Source organism: Bubalus kerabau, chromosome 6, assembly GCF_029407905.1.
Source record: "Bubalus kerabau isolate K-KA32 ecotype Philippines breed swamp buffalo chromosome 6, PCC_UOA_SB_1v2, whole genome shotgun sequence".
Taxonomy (NCBI): Eukaryota; Metazoa; Chordata; class Mammalia; order Artiodactyla; family Bovidae; genus Bubalus; species Bubalus kerabau.
The window spans coordinates 18,495,002-18,507,384 of NC_073629.1; the positions used below are offsets into that span (position 1 = coordinate 18,495,002).

The 12,383-nt window shown below is 41.6% G+C and overlaps 1 protein-coding gene across 1 annotated transcript; it reads right to left on the reverse strand.

Annotated features, from left to right (window-relative positions):
• Positions 1-6,090: 6,090 nt before the first annotated feature.
• On the reverse strand, positions 6,091-6,414 carry LOC129654727 (cornifin-like). Its single transcript, XM_055584259.1, has one exon. It carries the CDS (start codon positions 6,412-6,414, stop codon positions 6,091-6,093), a length of 324 nt encoding a protein of 107 aa, XP_055440234.1.
• Between the last annotated feature and the right edge of the window lie 5,969 nt (positions 6,415-12,383).

Here is a 12,383-nt window from a genome sequence, read left to right on the forward strand (position 1 = left end):
TAAATTTCATGAAACCAGAAATAAATGTAAGATACCATTTAAGACTCACACCGTCACATATAAGTGGTTGAGAGTAGGTGTGGGAGGGAAGAAAAGATGAGAGAACCAAAGTTCTGAAATCCAGTTGGCATAGAAGTCTAGGCAACATAGAAACTGGATGCTTGGGGCTGGTGCACTGGGACGACCCAGAGGGATGGTATGGGGAGGGAGGAGGGAGGAGGGTTCAGGATGGGGAACACATGTATACCTGTGGCGGATTCATTTTGATATTTGGCAAAACTAATACAATTATGTAAAGTTTAAAAATAAAATTAAAAAAAAAAAAAGAAACTTAGGACTGATCTGATATATTTGCCTTCTTCTACTCTTTCCAAACATGTTTTAGGTCTCTAAAGACAGTTATTTTTTAAAAAATTATTTTAATGTTTATTCTCTATCTTTTCCTTCAACCTTCCAGACCCCTTTTACACTTTTTCCAGACCCATATTTCACTTTGCTCCCCAATGTACACCTCTTAACTATCCAACTTGGTGCATTGACATGTCGTCTATGCATTAATGAATAGAACTTTCCTATCTTTTTTAAGTGCTGAGTGCTGCTGCTGCTAAGTCACTTCAGTCATGTCCAACTCTGTGCGACCCCATGGACTGCAGCCTACCAGGCTCCTCCAGTCCATGGGATTTTCCAGGCAAGAGTACTGGAGTGGGGTGCCATTGCCTTCTCCGTAAGTGCTGACTAATTGTTGCCAATTAAATGTTTAACGTGATGTTCCTAGATCTTCTTTCCTTGTCTTGATCAGGAATTTTTCAAGGATGTGGTTTGGTAAATGGAAAAGGAGGAAGAATAGGAGAATGAGGAGGAAGAGGAAGTGGAGATACTTGAAACCTGTGACAGAGGTACCAGCTATGCTCCAGCAAATAAAGTATCACTGAATCAACCCATCATCACATCAGGTAGACAGTTCCCTGAACTGTCATTTCTCCTGTCAGTAGGGAAGAGATTTTGCCCATGATTACCATTGGCCTGGACCATCCAGGGAGAGAGTCATCACTAGAGCACCTTCAGGATTGGTGTCTATAAGCAGTATCATCACCAGATGGTTCATGTAAACTATTACAGTTGCCACTATATATATATCATCTGAATGCAGTTAGAATATATGTTTTGTACTCAATATATGGGGATCCATCTAGTAGGATTAGACAGTAGTAGTCACACCTACCTGTGATTTCATCTGAGTATGCCTAAGTATGCCCACCAGGGACTTCCCTGGTGGCTCAGATGGCAAAGCATCTTGCTTACAATGTGGGAGACCTGGGTTCAATCCCTGGGTCAGGAAGATCCTCTGGAGAAGGAAATGGCAACCCACTCTAGTACTCTTGCCTGTAAAATCCCATGGACAGAGGAGCATGGTGGGCTACAGTCCATGGGGTCGCAAAGAGTCGGACACGACTGAGCGACTTCACTTTCACTTTCATGCCCTAAGGACTTCCATAGGCTCTCTCATCTCAGTGGTCCAATCCTCAGGGTAATTTGATTCGCCACAATATGCCTACTTATTTAATCTCATCAAAAACCCATCTTTAAAAAAACTCTGTTTCTTAGTTTTCCATCCATGACAAAAGTGGGTGATAATTGTATGACTGTATTTTTTTCAGCCAACCAACTGCTGCATTTTGTCATTTAAAACTCCTTTCTTCCATTCAATCATCAGGGTTTATAGTTACATAGTGACCTGCCTGCAGGGAGTCATACGCCACATTGTTAAGTTGCCCTGTAGGGAGTATTTCTCAGAAATTCCATCCCAAATAATATTTTTAGAGTATATGTATCCTGGAAGATGAGTTAAAATTTACTATCCTTTTATTACAGTTCTGCTCAGTCATTAACAATTGGTACAGTTCCTCATCATATTGTACAATCAGAAGGTCTTCCAGATGATGCCACTCAGATTTTAAAAATTCTGTTTAACCTTATAAGATTCTGAATGCAGGAGTGGTCTCAGTCAACATACAACTTCACCTTCTTTGGCATCTGGTTGTTGCTGTTTAGTCACTAAATTGTGTCTGATTTTGCAACCCCATGGACTGTAGCATGTCAGTCTCCTCTGTCCTCCACTATCTCCCAGAAAACTCTGAACATCAAATTCATGTCCATTGAGTTGGTAATGCTAGCTAACCATCTCATCCTCTGCTACCCCATTCTCTTTTTGCCTTCAATCTTTCCTAGCATCAGGATCTTTTCCAATGAGTCAGCTCTTCAAATGGCAAAAGTTCAGCTTCAGCAACAGTCCTTCCAATGTATAGTCAGGGTTTATTTCCTTAGGATTGACTGGTTTAATCTCCTTGCAGTTCAAGGGACTCTCAAAAGTCTTCTCTAGTACCACAATTCAAAAGCATCAATTATTTGGTGCTCAGCCTTTCTTATGGTCCAACTCCGACATCATACATGACACTGGAAAAACCATAGCTATGACTACATGGAGAATATAGTGTAACTGGGCTAAGAAACAATATTAGTTTTTGCTTTGAGCTGCATTAAAGGAACCCAGGTAATGTTGAATTTCCCTCTAGGCACAATCCATTTATTCATTCTTTTGTCCTCAGCTACTATATCTTCTTCTCTCCATTTGTCACTGATTTGAACCTAAACCTTTCCAACTTTGGAAGGAACATTAGGTCTAGCCACTGTGCTGGTCCAGACTTCAAAGAGAAATACCAGTCTAGCAAGTACCTTCCCCTCTGTCCATTCTCATTTATACAGAGGACTAGTGCAAATATTACACAATGCAGCTGCATTCACTCCAAAGCCAAATTTTGCCAAATGGGTAAAGGCACAATTCATCTAAGACATTGGACCAAATGTTTCTTCTGGGATAAATAGAATCTGTGGGCAATCAGGCCTGAAGCATGCTGCTGCTTCCAGAAAATGTTACAGACCCCTGTATACTCCAAATTGGGCCTTGGATATCATTATAAACGAAGTGTCCCTAATTCTCTGAACTCATTTGTAAAGCTTCAGACCTAATGGAAAGTGAAATCCAAATGGCCATTGTTCAAGTAGCATGGGCCACGGTGGAATTTTATGAATTGTTAGTGAGACGGCTCAGCAAACAAAGTAGCATGCCAAAATCATCACCCTTCCAAAACTTTTGGAAGCATCAGGAGAAGGAAAAAGACAAAAAAGACAGTTCAAGATCAACTTGTAACCTCTGGAATGTATATGTATCAAGAATATGTGACAGAATAAATCACAGCGAGGTCTTTTTTGTCTTGCATCTTAGAGTAATGAAATAAAAACAAAAATAAACTTATGGGATACACTTAAAAGCCTTTGCTCAGCAAAGGAAACCATAAACAAAATGAAAAGACAACTCTCAGAATGGGAGGAAATATTTGCAAATGAGGCAACCAACATGGCATTAATTTCCAAAACATACAAACAGCTCATAGAACTCAGTATCAAAATAGTAAACAGCCTAATCAAAAATTGGGTGGAAGATCCGAATAGATATTTCTCAAAAAAAAAAAAAAAAAAAAAAAAAAGACATACAAATGGGCAAAGAGCACGTGAAAAGATGCTCAATATCACTAATACTTAAAGAAATGCAGATCAAAGCTACAATGACACAAAGCTACAAAATCTATCATCTCACATTGGTCAAATCAGCCATCATAAGAAAATCTATGAACAATAAATACTGGACAGGGTGTAGAGAGAAGGGAACCCTCTTGCACTGTTTGTGGGAAAGTAAATTGGTACAGCCACTATGGAGAATAGTATAGAGGTTCCTTAAAAAAAAACTAGAAATGGAAACACGATATGACTCAGCAGTCCCATTCCTTGTGCATATACTTGGAAAAAACTGTAAATTGAAAAGATGCATGCATGCCAAAGTTCATTGCAGCACCATTTACTATAGCCAAGGCATAGAAGCAATATAAATGTCCATCAACAGAGGAATGGATAAAGATGTGGTACATAAATGCAATGGAATATTACTCAGCATAAAAAGAATGAAATAATGTCATTTGGAACAACGTGAATGGACCTAGAGATTTTCATATTGAGTGAAGGAAGTCTGACCAAAAAAAAGACAAATATCATATGATACTGTTTATATGTGGAATCTGAAAAAAGGGTACAAATGAACTTGTTTACAAAACAGAAGTAAAAAACAAACTTATAGTTACCTGGGAGTAATGAAGGGGGAGGATTAAATTGGGAAATTGGAATAGACATATACACATTACTTTAAAATATATATATTTTTAAGTGGAGGATAATTGCTTTACTATGTTATATTGGTTTGTGCTCAATCAGTCATAAGTATACACATATCCCCTCCCTTTTGAGCCTCCCTGCCACCACCCACGCTCCATCCTATCTCTCTAGGCTGTCACAGAGCACTGGGCTGGGTACCCTGTGTTATACACCAGCTCCCCCTTGGTTACCTATCTTATACACTGTACTGTACAGATGTCAGTGCTACCCGCTCAATTAGTCCCACCCTCTTCTCTCCGTGTTGTGCCCCTAAGTCAGTTCTATATATAAAATAGATAACTGGAAAGGACCTACTGTATAGCACAGGGAAATCTACTCAGTCCTCTCTGTAATGGCCTATATGGGAAAAGAATCTATAAAAAGAGTGTACACACACACACACACACACACACACATCAGTTAGATGATTCACTTTGCTGTATACCTGGAAAAAACACAAGATTGCAAATCAACTATACTCCAATACAAATTTAAAAACAGAATATGAGTCAGAAAGCCTTTACAGAGTGTATCAAAATAGAAGAATCACTTCAAGAAACTAGAACCCCTCTGATCATTACTGTTATTTATAGTTAGAAGGGGGCAGATGAAGAAGGACTTGAGTAGAAGGGTTAATCACACGAGGCCCATGTATCAGATCATATGAGCATGTAGCTGCTTATAATCAAATGCCTCCTTGTGTGGGTATCTGTAAAGTAAAAATTAGTGAAGAAAACCAGAATATCAGGTTCAAGAATGTAGGAATGATGTTTTTAAAAATTTTTTATTTTTACTTTATAAGACAATTACTTTAGAATATTGTGATGGTTTTTGCCATACATCAACATGAATCCACATTAGGTATACATATGTCCCCTCCCTCTTGAGCCCTTCTCTCACTCCCCGCCCCTCCCCAATCCCACCCCTCTAGGTTGTCAGAGAGCACTGGCTTTGAGTTCCCTGCATCATGCATTGAACTCCCACTGGCTATCTATTTTACATATGATAATGCATATGTTTCAATGCTATTCTCTCATACCATCCCACCCTCTCCTTCCCCCACTGTGAAAGACAAATATCATATATTAACACATATGTATGGAATCTAGAATAGTACTGATGATCCTACTTGAAAGACAGCAAAGGAGACACATTTAGGAGTGATGTTTTCTGGAATAAACTGGAGTCTTGGAGGGAGTGCACACAGGCTTGGAAGTGGCTTGGAACAAGCAGAACTCAGTCCACTGCCAGAGAAGAAATCTGCTCCAGGTATGGCTGCCTGAGTGACAGGCTCTGACCTCTATTACACTATAGCTATTGCCATCCCAAGGATGCCCCCTAAATGTAATCACACACACACACACACACACACACACACACACCTATAGAAGCCCAGGGTACCAGAATTAGACAGATGTTATCTATACCAACTCCTCTCTAACTGCAAGTCCTATTCATTATGGGACAGCAAAGAATGGGGTAGTCAGCCAATGACACCAACATCCAGAAGTGTGCTTAAAGGTGTTTTAATAGAGGTAGAAAGGGAAAGAGATATTTCTTCAAATCCAGGTTCTCCCCTCCAATGAACCCCAAGCAACTGAGAACCCGTAAAGCTGCTAAGGCCTTCTGCAGAATGCAGAGCTCAGAGGACTGTTCAGAGTAAGGAAAACCCCATAGCACATATTTTTAGGATGCAAACAAGAGAGGCTGTGACTCAGGGAGAGCAAATACTCATTGCAAGATCTACACAATGAAGACAGAAACAAAAGGGAGGAAGGTATTCAATATCTGGAGGTTGGTTCCTCAAGGGCATAGCAGTGGACCACGTTACTTCTGGTTGTCCTTCTGCTGGTTTGGGCCTGGAATGACCACTGAGGGGTACACCTCAGGCACCTTGGTATTTCCAGGCTGAGGGACGTTGGTGTAGACTGGCTCCGGATCTCTGATGGAACATGGCTCCGGAAGTGTGGAATAGCCTTGCTCGGGAACCTTGGTGTTGTCCGTTTGTGGAACCTTTGGAAGGCATGGCTCCTCAATTATGGGAACAAATGGTTTCTGAGGTGGAGGTGGAGGCTGGCAGGGCTGTTTCACCTGCTGCTGCTCAGGCTCAGGGGGTGGAGTGAAGGGCTGTTTCTGCTGATATGAACTCATGCTTTAAAGAAGGCTGGACCTAGAGACAGAAAAGCAGACTTAGTAGTTTAGTAAAACAAGGAGGAAGCCAAGTCTAATGACAAATATCTTAATTTCATGCCCCTTAAGAAACAAAAGCTTCTCTTCTCTTTATTTTTGTTTCCTTGAATTTGAGAATCAAAGGAAACTGAGGATTCCTGTACACTTTCAAGAGGAAAAGTTTAAAGGTGGTTTATTTTGCTCCCATGGGAGTGGAGCCTTTCTCTTTGCTTCCTTTCTTCCTATTCTTTTCTGAAAACCTACATTAGCCACATAACATAACTTCAGGTTCCTGTGATTGATTGAAGCCCTTGGTTTACAATCAATTGAAAAAGTGGTAAAGTTCAAAATCTGGTGTCTACCCTCTCATATCCCTCACATAGAGTGCCTCAGTTCTCATAGGAAAATCCGTAAGCCCACTCAATTCAATCTATGAGCCTCTGTTCACATTGTCTTCTTGGTGCTTGTTTCTGGAAGTCTTTCCATTCTGCTTGTCCATACACGCTCACCCCTCATGGCTCTCCTCCCGGATCCCAAGTCATCTTTCTCATTCTGACTCAGCACAATACCTGCCTCATCCTCTCTATTCTACGTGCAGTATTTTTTTTGTAAATTACTCCTATGTATTACATTCTCTGATGGATCATAGGTTCAAGGAGTAAAGAAAAGTGTTATCTTTTGTACATCCAAAGTGCCAATGCAGTGCCCCTCGATTTTGCAGAGTCTAAAAATTAATGAGAATATTAAAATGTCACTAAAATTGCCCTGAACATGAGCTGCAGTCTATATCCTCCTGCCAACTGAACAGATGGTCAACAGAAACTATTCCCCTTTTCTGACCCCAAATTCCACAGCTGTAATCTAAGTGAGAAGTCAGAAAGATCTATAGTCACCTTAAACATAAATTACTTTGCATTTAAAATAAATATATCACATCATGGCAAAGAGATCTTAATCAAAAAACAATATCACTGGGCAAATATTAAGAAAATCCATGTGAGGAGCCTCACCTGATGTGAAGAAACGTTTGAGTTTTCTGGTCTCCTGGGTCTGGTGAGAAATCTCTGGCCAGCTGGCATTTTATATAGAATATGAGCCTTGCCTTAAGGAAGTGGGATTTGGGGGTGCTAAACTGTCTTCATTCCAGCTTTAGTAGTGAAAATCTCTGGCTTAACATTTTGTGGGGCACTCATTGTTTGACGGTGATGTCACTTTGTTTGACGGGTCTGTTCTCACAGTCTACCGTTTGTACTGTGGTTGCTATGGGAAACAGGGTTCTTGGGTGGTGATAAGTTAAATCAGAGTGAAACTCCAGGCTCCTGGGACCAGAAATAACCATGCCTGTTTAACAGGACCCTAATATTTAGTTCAGATTAATTTTGTTGAACATTTTAATTTCCTAAGTGAATGTGGAGATGAACAATAGGCATTACTGTGTCTCCTGGGAGGCCATGGGAATGGTAGTAATAAGTGAAGCATCTGATATTCCATCTCTTAGTAAATCCAAACCTGGGAAAGGAAAGGAAAAGTTAAAATATCTGCTTTGGAAATGCTTTCCTCTGAAGGGCCTTAAGATGCCACATTGACCATGCTGTGCATGTCACTGGGGATGGACAGTTAAGACTGGATCTGTCCAGCATGTTGAAAAAGCCCTAAGACTCTGCTTCTCATGGGATCTGTCTTTTTGTGGGCAACAAAGAATAAGAAAGCCTGATTCTTTGAGTTCATAAACCAGCCACATCCTCTGATCAGGATAAGGTGAAATAGAGGTCACTAACCCAGGCTTGACCTCAATGCACAATCTCTTACTAGGTGTGGCCCTTAGGAAATTCAAACATTCTTAAAATTCAGGTATGTGGATGGCTCCTCCCTTCCCACTGCTTTACCTCTCTTATCTCACATTAACCTGAGTCCCAGGCACAGCCACCCCTGCTGCTGCTAAGTCGCTTCAGTCGTGTCTGACTCTGTGTGACCCCATAGACGGCAGCCCACCAGGCTCTGCTGTCCCTGGGATTCTCCAGCAAGAACACTGGAGTCGGTTGCCTTTTCCTTCTCCAATGCATGAAAGTGAAAAGTGAAAGTGAAGTCACTCAGTCGTGTCCGACTCTTAGCGACCCCATGGACTGCAGCCTACCAGGCTCCTCCATCCCTGGGATTTTCCAGGCAAGAGCACTGGAGTGGGTTGCCATTGCCTTCTCTGAAAGAAGCTGAGGAAGTTGAAGTTGAAGCCACCACTGGGATCTCCTTTATTTAGTTCTCCAAAACTCTAATTACACTTTAGCCTCATCCATTGTCTGGAAGATGCTCAGTCAATGTGCAATTATTGTTTTCCTTGATAGATGCATAAGTTCATAGAAGAGAAGGAGGAAAGAAAGATTGAAGGAAAGAGGGAGAGAAGAAGGGAGCGAAGGAAGAAAGGGAGAAGTGAAGGAAGAAGGAAGGAAGGGGAGAGAGAGAGAAAGAGAAGAAAGCATTATTTTAGAAAGATATACATGAACTGCTTGCGTGCATGCTAAATTGCTTCACCCATGTCCGACTCTTTGAGACCCTATGGACTGTAGCATGCCAGGCTCTGCTGTCCATGGAGATTCTCTTGGCAAGAATATTGGAATGGGTTGCCATCCCCTCCTCCAGGGGATCTTCCTGACCCAGAGATCGAAACTGCATCTCTTGCATTGGCAGGCAGGTTCTTTACCACTAGTGCCGCCTGGGAATCCCATGAACTGCTTGAACAACCATAATAAGGTGACTTCTTAGAAATGATTCACTATCTTATGACAGGCTTAACAGTATGAGCTGAAAGGTGGGGCTCGTCGTGCTCTTGCCGTGCTTCCTTCCCCACCCGTGTCCTTCCCGCTCGGCTACTGTCTGGCCAGCGTGACCCTCTAAGGCGGTGCCAGTGTCACTGTCACATCCAAGCTGCAGCGTCTGGTGTCACTTCAGGTCTCCTCTCAGGATTGTCCAGGTCCCTCCCCTTCCTAAAACCACCTCTCAGAGCCCTTGACACAGGAATCTTTGCCCAGATCCTGCTGCTCTCCCTGGGATTCTTACTTCCAGAGAAACTGCTTTCTGCTCCTCTGCGTGAATCTGGGTCTTCCTCATGTCCTAAACTGATTATTGACTTTGGTTCTAGAAGAAATTCCCTTCTCATTTCCTGACTCCCTTCCCTGGTGGGCTCTCTTTTGCTTTCTCCTAATCCATGCCTTTTCACCTTAACAAAAGCCTCTCTGGCATCAGCCACCAGCCCTTCTAATTTACCCACACTGTTGTTTCTGTTTGGACAAGCGTATTCACTGGCTTGGTGTTGACGCGCTTTCTATCCTTCAGAGAAGTTTGGTTTCTCCACCAGTGCTATATGCATTAAGGAAACTGACCCCTATAGAGTCACATTGTTAGGGGAAACACACAGTGATTGGCCAAAGACAACCCAGAAATTAATCCCATCACCATAAGACCCAAGACTTTGAGCCACGTGGCAGAGCAATCCTCCTGGGTTTCCTTACCCCCCTTCTTTCCCCCTGGGTGCCCCCCTCCCAATAACATCTCTTGCTTTGTCTCCCCAATATCATCTCTGGTGTTTCTCCTCACAAGAGCCCACTTTCAGGCCCTGGAAGGGGTCCCCTTTCTTGCAACAGCATTGCTTCTGATTGTGATGCACTTAAATGTGCATTACTTTTTTTAAACACCATCCTTGTAGAGAAGGGGGACAAAAAGAAGCAAATGTAGAAAAAGCTTATTGAAAATGTGTGCATTTCTCATTTTCCCAGTACCCCTCGACTCCTCCACCTCCAGAGGTACCTTGATCTTTTCCACTGGACCACTTTCCAGGGGCAGAAGGCTGCAACTCTTTCCATATCAATGGCCTGTGTCTTGCTTGGGATCTTTTTATGTGTGGTTTGGGGCACTTTAAACACTCTCCAAATCTTCTGGTCTTGCCTTTTCTCAGCCACGATTGTATGAAATTCCCACACATTCCCTCGGGTGATGCCTTTCCTTTCTTGATCCTAGGTTCCAGAATGCCACAACATGAGATGTCTGTGGCCATTTTTAATGCATTTGTAGAAATGCAGGCTTGAATAGTTAATGCTTCACAGCCATGCCTTACCACTGGAAAGCATGAGTTGATAGACAACGCTTCCCCCTTTCATTCCCAGAGAAAACCCTTCTGAAACACATTTTTTTTCATATTTAATATGCATAACTAAATATGAGTTTGGACATGTGCAAACACCTGTAACATCATCTCTACAGAAGGGAACATATCCAACACTTCCAGTGTGTTCCCCACTCACACTATTTTGTGGTGAGAAATTTATGTATTCTCTTAAATTTTAAGTACACTATTGTTAAGTAGAGTTATTATGTTGGAGAACTGATCTCTAGACTTTAATCATATAGCATAACTGAAACTTGATATCCATTGAATAACAATGCTCTGTTTGCCCTACTACTTCACTCATAGAAAACACCATTATACTCTCTGCTTCTGAGTCTATTTTAAATGCCTTCTATAAATGGAAACATACAGTATTTGTCTTCATGTAACTGGCTTATTTCACTTAGCGTAATGTTCTCCAGGTTCGTCCATGTTGTTGAGAATGGCAAGATTACTTTCATTTTAAAGGGCAACTATTCTCCCGTTTTGTTTAGGTCCATATTTTCTCTGTCTATTAATCTGCTAATGGACCATTGTATTGTTTCCATATCTTGGCTACTATAAATAGTGCTAAAAAGAATATGGGTGTGTAGCTACCTCCTGGAGATGATGATCTAAATTCTTTTGGTTCAGTTCAGTTCAGTCACTCAGTTGTGTCCGACTCTTTGCAGTCCCATGGACTGAAGCATGCCAGGCTTCCCTGTCCTTCACTAACTCCCAGAGCTTGCTCAAACTCATGTCCATAGCGTTGGTGATGCCATCCAACCAACTCATCTTCTCTTATCCTCTTCTCTTCCTGCCTTCAATCTTTCCCATCATCAGGGTCTCTACCAATGAGTCAGTTCTTCGCATTGGGTGGCCAATGTATTGGAGCTTCAGCTTCAGCATCAGTCCTTACAATGAATAGTCAGGACTGATTTCCTTTAGGATGGACTGGTTTGATCTCTCAAGAGTCTCCTCCAAAAGCACAGTTCAAAAACATCAACTCTTTGGTGCCCAGCTTTCCTTATCATCCAACTTTCACACGATACATGACAATTGGAAAAAGCATAGCCTTCACTAGATGGACCTTAGTTGGCAAAGTAATGTCTCTGCTTTTTAATAGGCTGTCTAGGTTGGCTATAGCTTTTCTTCCAAGGAGCAACTGTCTTTTAATTTCATGGCTGCAGTTACCATCTGCAGTGATTTTGATGCCCAAGAGAAAAAAAGCCTATCACTATTTCCATTTTTTCCCCATCTATTTGCCATGAAATGGTGGGATCAGAAGCCATGCTTTTAGTTTTATGAATGTTGAGTATTATGCCAACTTTTTAACTCTCCTCTTTCACTTTCATCAAGAGGCTCTTTAGTTCCTCTTCCCTTTCTATAATAAGGGTGGTGTCCTCTATGTATCTGAGGTTATTGATATTTCTCCCTGCAATTTTGATTCCAGCGTGTGCTTCATCTAGCCTGGCATTTCACATGATGTACTCTGCATATAAGTTAAATAAGCAGGGTGACAATATACAACCTTGATGTACTCCTTTTCCAATATGGAGCTAGTCTGTTGTTCCATGTCCAGTTCTAAAAGTTGCTTCTTGACCTGCATACAGATTTCTCAGGAGGCAGGTGAGGTGGTCTGGTACTCTCATATCTTTAAGAATTTCCCACAGTTTGTTGTGATTCACACAGTCAAAGGCTTTGGTGTAGTCAATAAAGCAGAAGTAGATGTTTTTTATTTTTGGAACTCTCTTGCTTTCTTGACGATCCAATGGATGTTGGCAATTTGATCTCTGGTTCCTTTGCCCTTTATAAA